General features: G+C 36.9%; 2 protein-coding genes across 12 annotated transcripts in view; one reads left to right on the forward strand and one right to left on the reverse strand.

Annotated features, from left to right (window-relative positions):
- Positions 1–18,576, reverse strand: part of caska (calcium/calmodulin-dependent serine protein kinase a) — a 197,827-nt gene that overhangs the window by 28,976 nt on the left and 150,275 nt on the right. For 4 of the 11 annotated variants that reach the window (XM_055216507.2, XM_055216500.2, XM_055216508.2 and 1 more), the window contains exons 6-12: positions 13,817–13,919; positions 11,147–11,322; positions 9,698–9,820; positions 7,425–7,508; positions 5,814–5,913; positions 5,426–5,444; positions 5,195–5,321 (exon numbers count right to left, since the gene is read on the reverse strand). In XM_055216507.2, coding sequence (XP_055072482.1) covers positions 5,195–5,321; positions 5,426–5,444; positions 5,814–5,913; positions 7,425–7,508; positions 9,698–9,820; positions 11,147–11,322; positions 13,817–13,919 — 732 coding nt within the window. The remainder of the gene's footprint in view (positions 1–5,194; positions 5,322–5,425; positions 5,445–5,813; positions 5,914–7,424; positions 7,509–9,697; positions 9,821–11,146; positions 11,323–13,816; positions 13,920–18,576) is intronic. The other 7 variants (XM_055216502.2, XM_055216509.2, XM_055216505.2 and 4 more) reach the window with 3 other exon arrangements.
- Positions 15,124–17,341, forward strand: LOC129452554 (probable G-protein coupled receptor 34). The gene is made up of 2 exons (XM_055216513.2): positions 15,124–15,258; positions 15,484–17,341. Exon 2 carries the CDS (start codon positions 15,506–15,508, stop codon positions 16,655–16,657), a length of 1,152 nt encoding a protein of 383 aa, XP_055072488.2. The 5' UTR covers positions 15,124–15,258; positions 15,484–15,505; the 3' UTR covers positions 16,658–17,341.

Raw genomic sequence — 18,576 nt, forward strand, 5'->3', positions numbered from 1 at the left:
GTCAAAATGTGTTTCTACAACTGATACCAATTTAGAAACTATTTTAGAGGCGAATTAGGATTGGAAAAGGAGTTAGTCAAAAAAGGCACAGTAATAACTATCCGTTATATTGAATATTGGATTAATGATTGATCTGAATGAATTGGTTAAGTTTATAAATGCCAGGTGATTTGAACAATCAGAAGCAAATGGAAGTTAATGGGATAACTCACCCAAAAATAAAAATTCTGTCATCATTTAAACACAAAGAAAGATATTTGTAATCAAGCAGAAAACAGGGGCACTATTGACTTCCATAGTAGAAAAAATACTATGGAAGTTAATGGTGCTTAAAAATGGTTTAGTTACAAACATTGCTAAAAAATATCTTCCTTTGTGTTCAAAAGAACAAAGAAATTCATACAGGTTTGTAACAACTTAAGGGTGAGTAAATAACAGATCATTTTTTGGTGAACTATTCCAATAAAGGGGAAATATCATGAAAATCTGTCTTTTTCCATGTTTAAGTGCTTTAATTAGGTCCTCAGTGCTTCTATAAACTTGGAAAATGTGAAAAAGAAGAACCCAGTAACTTAGTCTGGTTAAAGCATTATGCAAGCATGAGGAAAAAATAGGTCATTGATTTTTAGCCCCCCTTATGCTGTAAAAAGGGGATCTTTTAATAATAATGCCGCCCCTTAATCTGCACTATCCAACCAGAGCACTGCCATTTAGTGCAGAGATCAGCTCATCTGCATTTTAAAGGACACGCCCAAAAACGGCACATTTTTGCTTACACCTACAAAGTGACAATTTTAACATACTATAATAAATTATCTATTGGGTATTTTGAGCAAAAACTTTACATACATACTTTGGGGACACCAAAGATTTATTTTACATCTTAAAAAAAGTCTTGCAAAATGTCCCCTTGAAAGTCACAATGAAACTGAAATTAAAGGGGGTATTTCATGCATTCTGACTTTTTAACACAATTTAAGAGTTAGATTCCTCATGCAAAGTGTCAAAAAAGCAGTTGGACGTGTTACAGAGTATTTCTGTGCTGATTGCACTTTGCCAGGGTTCGTACAAGTTTCAGAATTCGGGTCCAGTTGACGTATCAGGGCTAAGCCATACGAATCATTTATTTTTATGGGCACTTCCCCAGGAAAAGCACGCCCACAGGGGGAAAGAGAGAACCGAGGACGCTAGAAGTCACAGGCATCACTTCACGCAACAGCTATGTTTTATATCAAGACTTAACAATGGCACGAAAGAAAAAGAGTTTTTATATGTAGGGAAAAGTAAGCCAGGATTATGGAAACAATGGATAGAGTTTGTTTATCTGGGGTAGCAGTGGAGTTTTGCGTGTGTTTGTGTACCGCTGGATTTCGTTGAAAAGTCCCAACTGGTTCATGAGTTACATGCGGTAAGAAAGACTTGTGTGTTATGTAAGTGCATATAATATAAACGACACGAACGTATTCGTTCGTAAGTTGTAGTGAATCATAAGTTGTTTAGTATACAGTGCTGCGTGACTCGTATCTCCTCCTTATCGGAACAAATCGCTAGAGCTGATCTGTCTTTTATAAATCTGATAAAGCTAAAGAATTTTCGAAGATATGAATGATGTGGTACTACTCTATGGGTACTCCAGATTAACATCAGATATGCAGAAACAGCTTGTGTTATGGAGCTTTAACATTTTTTTGACAAATGACTTATCTGTGAGCTTCATTCTTTTTTTTATTTACGTGCTCTCTCTTTAATCAAAAACGGAAATCGCCTCCCCTTATCAAAACAATCTCTCTTTGCTTCCGGTCACGAGGAATATCTCAAGGGCAGGGCCTGGGAAAAGATCACAGTGATTAGCCAATAGCAACATGACCCTACTTCCAACGATCCAATCAATTCTCAATGTACGAATTCGAGTCCTGCCCTACCATTTTCCAAATTTCAGAAGCAGTTTCACTTGGATATACGTCACCATGGGGAAAATAGACAATCGCTACTTTCATTTTATTGTGAATTTAACTCTTTTTTAATCCAAACAAACAGCAGCATTGATCTGACAATGATTCTGTTGATAAGCACATCATTCTGTGTTGCTCTTTATTCAACATCAGCTTCTCTCTTTAACAAATCAGTCCTTGTGTTAAGTCACTAATAACCCAATTTCAATGTTAACTACAGCAGAGTGCAACGTGTGATACTGTAAGCACACTGTTCTACACTGTATGTCCTTTCACTAAAATAAGTTAATATGAAATATTAAAACTAATAAGTTAATATCAATAAATAAAACTTATACAGCATTCATTAATGTTTATTTCTACACATGCTATTTTTTAAAATAATTAAAGATGCAGTGTGTAAATTTTAGCGGCATCTAGTGGTGAGGTTGCGAATTGCAACCAACGGCTTAATCCACTGCTCACCCCTCGCTTTTGAAACACATAGAAAAGCTGTCATCGTCGGAGACAACTTAGTAAAAAAATTTGTCCGTTAAGGGCTTCTGTAGAAAAATGGAGGCACAAAATGGCGACTTCCAAGTAAGGGGACCCTCGGTGTATGTAGATAAAAAGGTCACGTTCTAAGTTAATAAACACACAACGATTCATTATAAAAGGTCTTTATACACCCCTGATAATATCGTTTTGTATATTATTTTGCATTTCTGTCAAGAGATCCTTCTTAAAATTACACACTGGACCTTTAAATAATATATAATGTTAAATAAATAATAATGAAAGAAGGAAAAACAGTATATTTTTACTATATGTAAACCTTAATTATCAAATGTTGTAAAAATAGTTTTATTTTGTGGACCGTTTTGCAATATTGGCTTATTGACCTTTCTTTATCTCTCACAAATATTACTATTGTAATTGCATTATGATAACCATTGATCATATATTGATGCCACTTATCAAGCCATGTCATGAAACAGCAGCATCATATTCAGCAGGGTATGCAAAAACTCCAACCTAGTATAATGCAACAAGAAAGACTAACACAGCATTATCTTATCTCCTTCACCAATTTCGGTTCTTTACACAAACTCACATTTCACAACACTGAAACACTGTTACAAAACATAGATTTGCATAGTCAGCTGAACATTCATAGCATCATTGACTGTCATACCTCCAACGAAAAAATACATTGGGTTCCAAAGAAAAAAACACACCAGGTTACTCACCACAGCTAGACTGACGAAACACCACGCAAAACTGCCTCAGTCAATGTTAAATTATTTAACTTTTCTCAACCCTTTTTTTTGCCCATGGGAGGACAGCAAATATCTGTACAGATATCGCTGGGGGCCACCAGTAAAAATGCGCAATGGCTGACAATAGGCGCTATCGCTTCTCTCTCTATTCAGAGCAGGAGTTGCGATCTCAATGGGACGACGTGGATTCAAAGCCTACTGTTAATAATCTTATTCACAGAGTCCTGGCATGAGGGGCGGAGCCTGTGGTGATGGGGACAGACCACATCATCAACACTGAGTTGAACCAAAATGTACTTCTAATGATAGAGGTCTCGATTCAGAGATATACGAGATGGGAGTGCAGCTGTGCTTATTCACACACACAAACACATACACATAAAATCTCTCAACACCATAATACCAATTGTATTAAAAACACTAAAGCTAAACGCATGCTGCAGAATGTGTGCATGGACATGAATATATAAATGCAATGAATAGACAAAGAATGAACAATTGAGTACCAGTGGCGGCCAGTGACCTCTTTTTTCGAGGGCGCTCGATGCGAAGTTCGTCACAACATGTATGTATCCTGTCATGTGTGTGCTTCCTTCCAAAATATGTGTTCTGCGCATCGAGAGATCCTATGTGCATTACGTGTCTTGTCAAAATAAGTGCCTGCTGCAGATGCGTCTAAAGGGTTTATGATAAAGGAGACGCTCGCATTTGCCGGATACTTGCAAAATCTCATGCGTAATCAGAGTTTACTTTTAAGGGAGTGTCTTGCATGTATTTTGTGAACGTGAGCGTCTCTTTTATCATAAACAATTTTGACGCGTGTGCAGCAGGCACTTATTTTGACAAAGCACGTGATGCATGTGGTTTACATGACGCAACAAACACATATTTTGAAAACGCAAGCAACAGAAGACAATGCGAACACTTATTTTGAATTTGCGTCCCTCGGATGAGCAGTCACGAGCCGCCACTCTTGAGTAATCAAAAGTACGCAAAACATGCCACAGAAATCCTGAAACTGGTACTGTAAACAGCCATTAATATCAACTGTGGTACACTGAGAAAAACTTTAAGATTTTAAATAAATCTTTGGTGCGTATGTGAAGTTTTAGCTCAAAATACCATATAGATAATTTATCATAGGATGTTAAAATTGCCACTTTGTAGGTATGAGCAAAAATGTGCCATTTGGGGTGTGTCCTTTACAATGCAAATGAGCTGATCCCGGTACCAAATCGCAGTGCTGTGGTTTGATAGTGCAGATTAAGGGGCAATTTTATCCCCTTCTGACATCATAAGGGGAGCCACATTTCAATGATCTATTTTTTCACATGCTTGCAGAGAATGTTTTACTAAAACTAAGTTATTGGGTTGTACTTTTTCAAATTTTCTAGGTTGATAGAAGCACTGGGAACCCAATTATAGCACTTAAACATGGAAAGTCAGATTTTCATGAAATGTCACCTTTAAAAACATAACCAGTTGCTGGCTCTTCCCCAGAGATGATCGTTGTACACTTACAGCTTGGGAAATTGGTAAACAGTGAACTGTCTGTGAACGTCATTGCTGACTTTACAAAAAACTTGAGTTCTAACATTTTACATTTTCTGCAAAATTGTATTCAAAGAAATCGGCAACAGCATCTACCCAACGTAGAACAGATTGAGTTCATAATCTTGTTCTCTATTAAATATATAGTAGATACTCGTTATTATGCTATTCGAAGTTAAGTTAAAACTGATTAAAACATTGAAAAGTGACCATAAATTATCTGCACTAAATAAAATGATTATTGCAAAATTATTCTGAATAAGAAGCCAATTACAGACCATTATATTTTACATGCTTTACAGCCTATGCAGCTGACAGTAGAATTATAAATCAAGCTCAAGTCAGATCTACAGTTGTGTCAGGTCATCAGTTTTTGTGTCATGAACAGATCAATTTAGGAGTTGCGTGACTGTCTGTTGCACAATCTCTTACATCTAGTAGTGTATGGAGATGATAGTCCTGGAAGACACTGTGTAGAAAATCCAGGTCTTTCTCACTGCAGTCTGCCAGTGCATGAATCTCCTCCAAACTGTCCAGCACCTGTGACACAGCCCCTATGCATGTACACATACAAAATCAAAGCATTAACTAGATTGTAAAAATACATATACAACACACGAGATGACACATTTGACTACGTAAGGGGACAGGCAGTGACACCTACTTTCAGCCGCTAACAATCCTGCAGCATGGCCAGCATAGAAATAATCAACAAATATTGCATTAACAATACAGAGTAAACATAACAGTGCAGACACAACAAGGAGTAAGTATATTAATATTGTCAACTCTCTCTCTATATTAGTGAAAATGTGTTGTGAAACTCTGTGTTACACATTAAATTCTGTGGTAAATGTTTAGAAGAAAAAAAGACAGGAAGTAACCACAGGTGGTATGAGAAGGAAACAGGAAACATAAGCCACGTGTAATATGTTAAATCAAGATAAAAGTCTCTCTTTCTCCTCTTAACTCCTCTCAAACTCCACCAAAGCACAAAGGCGAGGAGTAAGCAGGATGGAAGCTGCTCGTGTCTCTGCCGTTCCCTTAGTACCTGATGATGTGGGATCCTCGGAGAAGTCAGGCAGATCTTCAGGTGGGTCTCCATAGAAAGAGTTAAACTTGTGACTGGACACTGCTGCCAGCACAGCGCCCTGTCAAAGCAAAAAAAAAAAAATGTGTCAAGCCTGCATCACAACACAGTTTCCAGTTACAAATGCTCTGTTGGATGCCTAAAGTAAACAGCAAACTACACTAAAATACACTCACAGTAATGCTACAGTATACAAAAAAATCACGGTCCTGAGCACAGATGGTCAAAAAGTGATTAGTTTTAAAGAAATCATTTACATACTATGTACACCATGAGTTTATAAAAGCCTGGCTTTAAAGGGACATTCCCCTTTTTGTGAAAATATGCTCATTTTCCAGCTCCCCTAGAGTTAAACATTTTAATTTTACCATTTTGGAATCCATTCAGCTGATCTCTGGGTCTGGCGGTACCACTTTAAGCATAGCTTAGCAAAATCCATTGAATCTGATTAGTCCATTAGCATCGCGCAAAAAAAACAAAGAGTTTTGATATTTTTCCTATTTAAAACTTGACTCTTCTGTAGTTACATCGTGTACTAAGACTGACAGAAAATTAAAATTAACATGGCTGCAGCAGGCGTAGTGATATTATGCAGCAGCCGAAAATGGTCCCCTTGGTTACTTTCAATAGCAGGGGACTATTTTCGGGCAATGCGTAGTGTCGCTGCGCCTGCTGCAGCAATGTTACATCGGCAAAGTCAATGATTATTACGCCAGTTTGAGAGTATAGTTCCTGGCCATATCTGCCTGGAAAATGGCAACTGTTAATTTTCCGTAGCTCCTAGTACACAATGTAACTACAGAAGAGTCAAGTTTTAAAATAGGAAAAATATCCAAACTCTGGTTATTTTTTAGCGCGATGCTAATGGTCTAATCAGATTCAGTGGATTGTGCTGGGCTATGCTGGGGGTGGTGGCGCTAGACCTGGAGATCGGCTGAATGAGTTCCAAATTGGTAAAAATAAAATGTTTAACTGGGAGCTTGAAAGTGAGCATATTTTCAAAAAAAAAGTGGAGTGTCCCTTTAAATGCACGATATGAATAAACAGCACTCATAAACGGCTGTTTAGATTGTGGTCTTGCTTGAAATAAGAGAAGGCTTGGACTCGAAAACACTATTCCTTATTTCACAACCTAACCAATGGATTAGATCCAACAATAATTTAAATAACTTAAAAGGAATTGAATGATTTCCTATACATTTCAATTGCAAACAGACAGTACTATTTTGTATATATGTGAGCCTGTTTGTGAAAACCCAGCTAAAGTTATTTTATTGCAATTTAATAAAATTCATTTTAATAAAATTATCCTACATAATGTAAAGAAAATTATGTACATAACAATGATATCTTAATTATATTGACTGAGTAAGGCCATGTCGAAGACAGAAATCATAGTCAAATTTTGATGCTCCAAATCTCATAATTAGATCACAAGACCTTAGACTCGATTTCACATACAGGGTCACATGATTGCGTTTTTTATACTACACGTGAGAACATGCTCAAAATTTGTTCACATAAATAGATGCCGAAGCAGAACACAGATGGTCTTTAGTGCTGGTGTCTCACTTTTAGTTTCCTCCTTGCATTGAACTTCCTCAGCTGCTCGACTGTCTCTGGAAGGTGAATCTTGTAGGCATAGCGGTCCCTCTCCTAAGGGGAAACAAACCCCCACACACTTTATATCATGCCAGTTTACCTCAATAAGTTGAGTCAGATGTATTTAGCAAAACACTTCACATTGTCATATGCCAGTTGTTTCCACTTGTAATGCCATACCTAAACCCAGGTCGTTTTTATAAGTCATGATAAGAGGACTTGCTTTCAAAAATGTGAGTAGTCGCTGAAGGCATTAATGTCTTTTTAGCATGATTTACCACTATATAATTCTTTAAAAGATCAGCATAGGACGGTTTTTATCTCTTGCATTTGAAACGTACGGTAAGACTTTTGCACAAATAAAGTGAATTTAGTTATATAAGCAGAATGTATATAAGTGGGCATGGCTAACTTGGCACTACAGCGCATGTTTAACCAAGTGTGACGAAAAAACAGGAAATAATCCACTAATAACAAATAACGAGTAATTTCTCTTATTTCATAATAAGTGCCAATGAAACCACCGCAGGTCTTTCTCTGGAGGCGCACTCAAGGAGCTGCACTGCCAAATAAAGCAAGCACATCCCGCACATAACGCTGTTAAATGTTTTCTGAAGTTTAAGCAAACTAGGACAAAACTTGCATTTGAAGAGTTTGGTTCCAAAACGCAATAAATCCATTTTGACAAATTTCGGTAAAAACGTGTTTTCTATACCAAGAAAGTGACAAAATGAAAACCACTATTTTCTGTTACAAACTTTCCCATAGCATCTTTAGGTTATAAAAGCATAAAAAATTCAAATCCATAACTTGATTTTCAAAGATTTATTATAAAAACTAATTCTTTTTTTCCACAAAATGCAATAAATCCATGACAGTTTTTTATTTCAAAATGCTATAAATCTATTAAATCAATGTATAAATGTGCATTCATCTTTACCATTTTATATTTATTCAGTTGACTAGTGGGATACAATGATTAAAAAATAAACATTAATGGCATTAACCAAAACACTTTCTTTGTTATATTAAGAACACTGTCATTGCTGAGGTTATACTTGACGTCGTCTCTTTACATTTTCACAGCGATCAGCTGTAAAATGTTTTGGTCCCGCTCGATTTTCGTTTACTTTGAGTAAAATAATGTAAAGTTTTCATAAGATCCTCTGGGGTCAATGTGTTAGCATGAGAAGCTTGATGCTGTCTGGAGAACAAGCAACCGAGTGCCTCTCGCGGAAATTATTCGATGTTGATGGCTTACGTTTCTTTCCCATCACAGAAAACCATCACAGGTTTAGCAATGCAATTAAAGTATTATTTTGTTTTGTTTGTTGATCACGAAGTACAAAGTAGATGAGGAAAACTAGGACTCCGTGTACTCAGCGCGCCGCCATTGTTTGTTTACATTGCGTGACTGGTGGGCTGTAATATCAGGAATGGATTTATTGTGTTCTGTAAAAAAGGAGAAGTGGCGTTTATCGCATTTTGGGAAAAAAGGGAGAAAAGATGACAGAATATCACGGCGGGTATTGGATTTTGCGTAAAATTAAGAATTTACTTTTAAATACTGACCTGATATAATACTGATTTTGGCAGTAACTCGTTTTTTTTCAAAAATGGTGTTTATCGCGTTTTGGAACCAAACTCTTCATTTATATCAGTAAAGGGTGCACAGCTGGATTGATTCAGTTTGACATGCTGTTTCCTCATAGTACAAACATCTTGGTTAAGGTGCAGTCTAATAGGAGGTAAAGTGCAAAAAGACTTCCTTTAAACAGACTCTATGGTCATCACCTTATAGCACCTGTCATATTTATAATCTCCATATCTAGACACTTGCCTCTCACGTATAGGTGTATTTACCCCACCTGTAGGTTTTGTGCATATATTTATACTCGTTCATTTTATATAAATGAATAACTAAAATAAAATACATTTAAAAACAAGATTCTGTCTATCAAGACTATATATAATTCTGTTATCTTCAGGGCATTTTAACTTTAACTTGCCCTTATTTAAAAACTGTGGTAAGCATTTAGTTTAAAGCTAATTAGTAAGTGGCAGATTTCTGCAAATTTGTATATTCCAGAAACAATAGAAACTGAAAACATATTTTACCACAAAATAAAATTACTCATTCCGTGAAATCGATTTTGGTCATACATGCATTTTAGTAATAACCAAATTCAATTATTAAAAGTGAACGAAAAGAACAGGAAATTTGTCTTGTGTGCTGCTGATACCTTGAGCCAAGGGTGATTGAGAGCTTCATACACTGTGATCCTTTCTGCAGGGTCCAGCATCAGCATACGACGCACCAGGTCTTTGGCACTCTCGGAGATGTGGCCCCATTGCCGAGGGTTCATCTGTGGATAACAGAACAAACCCAGAGATCTTCACCATTAAAATAACGCAGATGCCAGATCTGTGGGGAGCTGTGAACCTCACAGAATTGACTTTGTATGTGTTTCTTAAAGGATTAGTACATTTTCTTTAAATCCAGATAATTTACTCACCACCATGTCATCCAAAACGTTGATGTCTTTCTTTGATCAGTCGAGAAGAAATTATGTTTTTTGAGGAAAACATTCCAGGACCTTTCTCATTTCAATGGACCCCAAGCCTTAACAGTTTCAATGCAGTTCAAAACCGCAGCCTCAAAAGACTCCAAACGAGGCACAAGGGTCCTATCCAGCGAAACGATTGTCATTTTTGACAAAAATATGCACTTTTAAACCACAACTTCTCGTCTTCCTCCAGTCATGCGACGCGCCAGCACGACCCCACGCAATACGCCATCACGTCAAGAGGTCACAGATGATGTATGCGAAACTGTCCCCCAGTGTTTACAAGTGTGGAGAAAGAGGACCGTTCTGAAGTTGTTGTATGTGGAATGATACTCATTGATGTCTTTGTGTCAGATTATTGTTTAAAATGGTCTGCAAATGTGCGTTTCATATATGTAACACGTGAGCTTTTGACGTTATTACGCAATTACGTGAGGTCGCGCTGGCTCGTCACACAGCCGGAGGAAGAAGAGAAGTTGTGGTTTAAAAGTGCATATTTTTTATTTTTCTTATTTTTCTTGCAAAAATGACAATTGTTTCGCTAGATCAGACCCCTATGCCTCGTTTGTGGTTGTTTAGAGTCCTTTGAAAGTGCAATATTAAACTGCATTAAAACTGTTAAAGCAACACCAAAGAGTTTTTTTTACCTTAAAATAACGTTTCCAAAACAGTTTCAGTCGTTCATCCACTTGAAACAGGGTGTATGGCACTTTCACATTCACTTTGCAGCCCTCTATCGGCCAAAACCGCACTAAAGAAGTTTCCAACCGTCGGGTCGTGGGCCTGTAGTTCGAGTGAAAACTACAAAAACTTGCTTTACGGCAGACCTACAATCCAATCAGAGCCAGCTATGCTGCAGTATTTACGACAGTGGGTAATGGACAATTACGCTTCTAACCTGTAGGGGGAGCAAAGAGCAAAAACTCTTCAGTGTTGCTTTAAGTGTTGGGGTCCATTAAAGTCCTGGAATGTTTTCTTCAAAAAAAATAAATAAATAAATAAAATATTCTCGACTAAACAAAGAGAGACCTCGGCATGTTGGAGGACATGGTGGTGAGTAAATTATCTGGATTTTTTTAAGAAAACTGACTAATCCTTTAACAGCCTATGTAACTCAATCACTACCTTGTATTTTCCTTTAATGACTGATTCAAAGAGGCGCTCTTTGGTGCCATAGAAGGGCAGGCAACCACTCAGCAGTATGAAGAGGATGACACCGCAGCCCCACACATCTACGGGTTTCCCATAAGGCTCTCTTTTCACCACCTCAGGAGCCATGAAGTGCGGAGTACCAACGCGGCCTCCAGTGCAGAAAACTAATTTACACGTGTACAAAAGAGCTGTCGCTGGTATGAGTTTTGAACAGTCAAACACAGTCGTCATGCATTTAGGGCCACAAACAGTTCATCAGTCAAGAAACAAACTGTTTATGTAATGCTAAGAGCTTGTGCTTTTGTGGAAAACAAAGAACTGAAAGCATGCAATAAGAGGAAGCTTAATAATCCAAAAGTGTTTCATTTCTTTAAATCAAATAAATGAAAACATATTTCCAATTTTCTTTATAAAATCTTTATTACATAGAAAGTGCTAAGGTCACTGCATGCATTAGTCATTATAGACGGGTTAAACTGTTAACTACTTTTTGGCCGTTTTTGTCTGTAATGTACTGTATGCCTTATTTGAGGTAAATTTTTTGTAATAAGTAAAACAACTGTGATTAACTCGTAATATCATAAAAAAAGTACAACAGTTGTCACTGGGATGGTACCTTTAAAAAGGGTTCTAATATGTACCATTTAATTTCCAGTAAGTACCTCTAAGGTCCCAATGTGTATGTTTAAGGTACAGGCATGAAAACGGGTCAGGGGTGAAAAAGGTGAGAAGGGTGCTCGAGGGGCGATGTGGCTTCTGATTGGGCCGCGAGGTGGGAGGACCCCCCAGAATAAATATTATGGCCTCATTAGGGAACATGCTGTAACTTGACTTATTTATTCTTCAGGCATGTGATTGGCCAAGGAAAAAAGAAGGAAGGAACTCAACATCTCTCCATGTGCGCAGAAACAAAATGCACACCATGACATATGCAAAAAATACATTATGACCATTATTTCAATTATTTAATTCTTTTACATTTAAAATGTAAACATTTGACTAGTAACAGAAACCATGTTTAATTAAATGGGTTGATAAATGTGGAAAGCAGTAACAAGTAGCATTCCCATACTATTTTAAATCTGCAATAATTTTATTTTGCCATAATCTGACCATCAGTCGCAAGGCCATACAATTTTAAGTTGGCCTTGCAATGGGGTGGACCTGAAGGCCTATATCAAATGAATTAATTTTACAATATAGTACTGGTTAAATTAATTAAATTATGGTTTTTGAGTCATGGGTTGATTAATTTTCAGATAAGCAAAAAAGTGATGTGGGAAAATAAAATGACAAGCATATAAAATAGAAAAGAACAAAGTTACAAATAAAGTAAGATCTAACAGTATTGATTAGGTAGAATAAACAGTATCAAATTAACATAACACTGTTTTTATTCTATAAATTAAATATAATTGATCTTTTTAAAGCTATAAAAGTGATTTTCCTTTTGTCTTTTGAAGTTTGATTAACATAATGACTCAAACATATGCATTTCTTATGAGACGAACTGTCCCTTTAACAACGGAGAAGCGATCACTGACACATGATCAACTGCTCACTTATAATAAACGACTGTTTTTCTGAGAATACTTGCAGAGACTGTGCTATTACAATATAGTTTGTGCGTATATCTCCTGTCAAGCCCAAAAAATATGCGTTTGCTTTGCGTGATTTTTGAAAAGCGCGTTGAGCGTGGGCTTTTGAGTTTGTGCGCGTATGCGCACTGAAAACAGTTCACTTTAGCATCTTTGTCGCTCAAATAGTCTAAAATCGCTTAAATGTTACTGTAAACTTCCTTATTAACTGTATTAGTAACAGTATGTTCTTATTACAGCATGTCATGCAATATTTTGCAGTTTCACCATATTTACATTTAAGTACTTACAGCCGTAGACCAATGTAACTTAGCGATGAGTACGTCCATAATTCGTTCCAATCCATTCCAACAAAAAATCTTTTAGGTCACTTTCCAGTGGCTATATTTGATTAGACTTGAGTCAAAATGTTACTTGATGTAATTATTGTAAAATTGTGAAAACAATAGATATAGTTTGCTTATCTGGGGTAGCAGTGGAGTTGTGTGTTTGTTTAACACTAGATTTCGTGGAAATGGGGGCAATTTCAACCAGGTCATGAGTCGCAGGCAGGAAGTAAAACGGCATCAAATGTCTGTATTTTTTGCCAATTGGTGTGTAAGTGCATATAATGTAAACAACACGAACATGGTGTGAATCAAGTTATCCAGAGATACTGGGATAATGTTTTGTGTGTGTTGCTTGCTCATGACTCCGCCCTTGGAACGCTTCAAGGGGGTTGGGTTTATTTGGAAAGTATATGTATAGCTAATTTGTCTTTTTTTAAATCTGATAAAACTAAAGCCTCTTTGGATATATGAAAGATGTAATGCTACTTTATTACTATAGGTACTCAAGATTAACATGAGATAAGCAGAAATAGTGTGTGTGTGTGTGTTAGGTGAGCTTTAATAAAAATAAAACCATCCTAATTGGGTTACAAAAACAGCCCACTTGTTGGGTTAAAATAAGCAACACAGCTACTGTGCATTTTTCAAGCTGTTGGGCTTTTTAACCCAGTGTAGTAGTTTTAAGTGCACAATGCAGTATTTACAATAAGGTTTACCTCCAGCCACTAGTCCAGATTCGCCAAGCTGAATAGCCACACCAAAGCCACCCAGTTTCACCGGAGCTGAATTCTCCTTTGATGCCAGTAACACACAATGCGGCTGCAGCAAAAAGATACAAAAAATGTTACAACTACAAACTTCACAGTGGAACAGTCAATAAAAATAGAAAACAAGTGGTTAGCTACTCTTCACAACAAGGTCAACCATAACTTTATATAAAATGGTTCCCCAGCCCATTGACATAAAATTAAACACCGAGGGATTCTGGTATCTGCCAAATCGCAGGAGATAGCAATCTCTAAAATTGTGGTGTAAAACCACACAGGACGTTACAAAGCATTCTTCATAACATTAAACTAACTAGCTTCTATAGTCTTCCTTCAGAGATCATAAGACCAGAGTCAGAATAAGACAGATAAGGAAAACATGTCTTAAACTTGCCAACCCTCAACCTGATCTATAAACATTTCTATTTAAAAGTCAACATTACAATGGCTAAAAAATTTAAGTGGTGTCAAACATGTTCGAGTACCATTTAATATTTCTGAATAAAAGTGCATCTTATTGAGGAGTAGAATACAATTTCTCTGTGGTACCACAAAACGCTGATATTGATTTATTGGATTAAATGAATTAAATGGGACATTTCACAAGAATATTTTAAGATGTAAATCATTGGTGTTTTCAGAGTATGTATGTAAAGTTTAAGCTCAAAATACCATATAGATGATTTATTATAACATGTTAAAATTGCCACTTTGGAGGTGTGAGCAAAAATGTGCCATGTTGGGTGTCCTTTTAAATGCAAATGAGCTGATCTCTGCACTAAATGGCAATGTAGTGGCTGGATAGTCAGATTAAGGGGCCCTTCTGACATCACAGGGTAGCCAAATTTAAATGACCTATTTTTCACATGCTTGCAGAGAATGGTTTACTAAAACTAAGTTACTGGGTTGATTTTAATCTTCTAGGTTGACAAAAGCACTGGGGACCCAATTATAGCACTTAAACATGAAAGTCAGATTTTCATGATATGTTCCCTTTAATAGGTGAAAAAGACAAAAAAGTTTACACAAACTTCACAGTTTAAAACAGGTCTTATAAGACTTATAAAACAGGTCCACACAGGTTAACTGCTTGTATTTGTACATTTATTTGCTCATATATATACTTAAACACTTACACTTGAACACATACATTTGTAAAAACTCCTAATAATGAGGAAATGGTTGGTAAAGATGTGGTTAATCGACGCTTATTTGCATTCTCCACCTACACACTCTGCTGGCAGATGCGCAGCTGACTATTGCGGTAGTTTGCTGAGGAACTGAAAAAGGAAGATAAAGCAGTCTGCAAAGCAGTGATCCAAAGAGAGATAAGACAGAGACTTTCAACTGGAAGCAGCAAAAACCCCACGCTGATGGATACAGCTCAAAAGGTATGCATCTTTATTATTTATGATGCAGCATTTATTTTCCTATACTCTAAGAAAGGATGTTATCCTATTTAACACATTATGTGTAATTTTGAGTTAATTTTGTGTTCAAAAAAATAAAAGGGACAACACAAGATGTGTTAAAACAATACAAAGTGTGTTGTTCCAAAAATATTTCCTAGTACGTTATAAATTTAGTTAAATGTAGACTCTGTTTCTCTTTCTAAGGATTGAAAACCTCACTTGTGCAATGGAGAGCAACAGTACCCTAGTGTTCCCGAATGCATCATTCAAAAGCACTCCACAAAGTTACCAGATGGATGAAAAATGCAAAATGGATAATACAAGCCTAAAGGTGCCACTGGCCATTTGTTATGCGCTTTTCTTCCTTTTTGGATTGGTTGGGAACCTGTTGGCTCTCTGGGTGTTTGTGAGAGTGCATTCAAAGAAGAACTCCATTCGCATTTTCCTCATTAATTTGGCTCTGGCTGACTTACTCCTGGTGATCTGCCTGCCTTTCCGGGTGGCGTATCATTCAAACAACAACAGCTGGGTGCTGCCACCAGTCTTTTGCAGGATAGTGGGCAACGTCTTTTACGCCAACATGTACATCAGTATAATTTTACTTGGCCTTATTAGTATAGACCGCTATTTAAAATTCCAAAGGGTTTCATGCAGGCGGCTCTTCTTACAAAGCAGGTGGAGTGTGGTTCTCTGCTGCGTCGTCTGGTTTCTGGCTTGTGCCCCAATGGTGGCACTGATCGCCCAGGCTCCGGAGAACAATGAGTCCGAAAAGTGCTTTGAATACAAAAAACTGGACAAATCCAAATGGAAAGCTTACTTTAACTTTTCCATTGTGGTTATGTTTTGGGTGGTCTTTGCCGGTTTGGTCATCTCCTACGGAAAGATTGGAATGAAGCTTATTACAGCTTCTCGAGAGAAACCGGATTTTCCAAACGCAGCCAGGTACAACAAAACGGCACTGAAGTCCTTTTTTGTGCTTTTCCTGTTCACACTGTGCTTTGTGCCGTATCATTTTATTAGGATTTTTTATATCATGTCGCAGATGGCACCTGATACTTCCTGTGACTGGATGAACGTTATGGATAAATCAAATGAAATCGCTTTGCTACTGTCTGCTCTCAACAGCTGTCTGGATCCAGTCATGTACTTTCTGCTGTGTGGTTCTATAAGGAAAGTGATGCTTAAAATCATCTGTAATGTTTGTTGCCTGCAAAGCATTGGATTATTATTTAACTCTAGTGAAGCTACAAATGAACAGCCGAAAAACAATGCAGTTGTGCCTGTAATATCACCGGTGATAGACTATGATTACAGTAACAGCTCTGAAAACACAAAAAGTATTTGTAACTTTACAGCAGAGTCAATCAGATCATGTTAGAAAATATTGGTCTTAACTCACTTATAGTGAAACATGATTTTCTGTTTATTTCCTATTTGTCAGAAACACTACACGTTAGTAAAATGTAACCTAGCCTGAACCCAGCTATTTTTTGTCATTGACTGTTTTCTACTGTACATAAAATCATCCTACATAATGCAAATTACAAGGTTAACTTTTTTATTGTACATGTATTATTTCTGTAGAAAAAGCGCATATAAACTTTTATGTAAAATTTCAGAACTAGGATGTCTTAATTCTTTTGTGTGTTATGCTATTTAACACATTATATGCCAATTTAACACATTATGTGTCATTTTTGGTTAAAATAAATAAAAGTGAAAACACAAGTCGTGTTAAAAGTAACACAAAATGTGTTGGTCCAATAATAACACAGAGATGTGTTAATTTTGGGACAATGACATTTAGGGCCCTATTTTAACGATCTAAGCGCATTGTCTAAACAGACAGCGCACGGTTTAAATGGACGTGTCCGATTCCACTTTTGCTAATTTCACGATGGGAAAAATAGTTTACGGCCTAAATAGGTTCTTCCTATTCTTGTAATGAGTAATGGGTGTGTTTTGGGCGTAACATGCAATAAACCAATGAGAGTCTCAGCTCTCATCCCCTTTAAAAGCAAATTGCGGCTGGTGCCATGCCTAATCCCCATTTAGGATCTATTGTGTTGTCCTTAACTAAAAGAGCCACACAGATCCAAAATAAAAAATTACCTGTATTGCAGTGTGTCATGTAGGCTAGCTGTCCATCAATGTAAACAATGTGCAAAGTAGTTGAACCACGATTAATAAAGTTTTTGGCTTCTAAAGTAGGGAGTCGACTCTGAATCGCTGAATCGAGTCATCATATGGATTGAATCTCCTCCCTGACTTTATCCACGTAATACCAACACGTTGCATAATAATCTCCGCCTACAGCCTTGCCCGCGGGAGAAACGAAAACTATGACCTGCCCACAGCTAATTAGTATGTAAACATCATATCACACTGTGTTTTCAGTTTGTGTTGTTTTCACTACCAAAGGATGAAGATATATGAAGAATCTGTGGTTAAAATTACTTTTCAAGAAGGGATATACTAAACGTTTGGCTGTGAAGAATCAGTGGTTAAAATCACTTTTTCACGGAAAGATTTAATAGACGTTTGGCAATGAAAGATGGTTCAGGACCCACTTTATTTGGAACAATATGCGTATCCTAACCACAACCTGTAAATATGATTATAGTTACATACTTGCTTAAATAAGTGTAAAAATGTTAATGTCTGTCGTCGTTTTTATAACCTGGACTAATAATGAATGATGTGTATTGATGTTGTTTTTTAAACTCTTAATATACTGTCAGAGAGTCACGTTAGCAAGCGGCTAACGCATGCTCACTTATGGTTTTGCTATGACCCGGTTAGCTTACATATATGCTTAAAGGACAAGTTCGGTATTTTACACTTAAAGCCCTGTTTTCAGATTGTTTATGGTGAAATAGAACGGTTTTGACTGAAATTTCGACATATGCGGCTGCCCCGAGAATTTTCTGGTGTGCCACTGATCTGTGGTCTGCGCGGAGACTGTCAGTTGACCAATCAGAGCACAGTAGCCTACTGAAAGGTAGGGTTTAGGCAGACCGAGTCGTTGAACGGCTTCACATGAATCGTTTGGGGATCTCTGACAAATGGGGTAATTTTAAAATTTATATTTTGAGAAAATTACAGTGTTTTTTGACCTTGCATGCATTTAAACCTGTTGTCCGGGACTTATAAACAGTGATACTATTATTTTTGGAACAACACATTTTGTGTTGTTTTAACACATCTTGTGTTGTCCCTTTTATTTATATGAAGTCAAATGACACACAATGCGTTAAAAGCAACACATAACGTGTTCAATAGTTTACCACAAACTAT

The sequence above is a fragment of the Misgurnus anguillicaudatus genome, chromosome 17 (assembly GCF_027580225.2).
Source record: "Misgurnus anguillicaudatus chromosome 17, ASM2758022v2, whole genome shotgun sequence".
In the NCBI taxonomy this organism is placed as follows: Eukaryota; Metazoa; Chordata; class Actinopteri; order Cypriniformes; family Cobitidae; genus Misgurnus; species Misgurnus anguillicaudatus.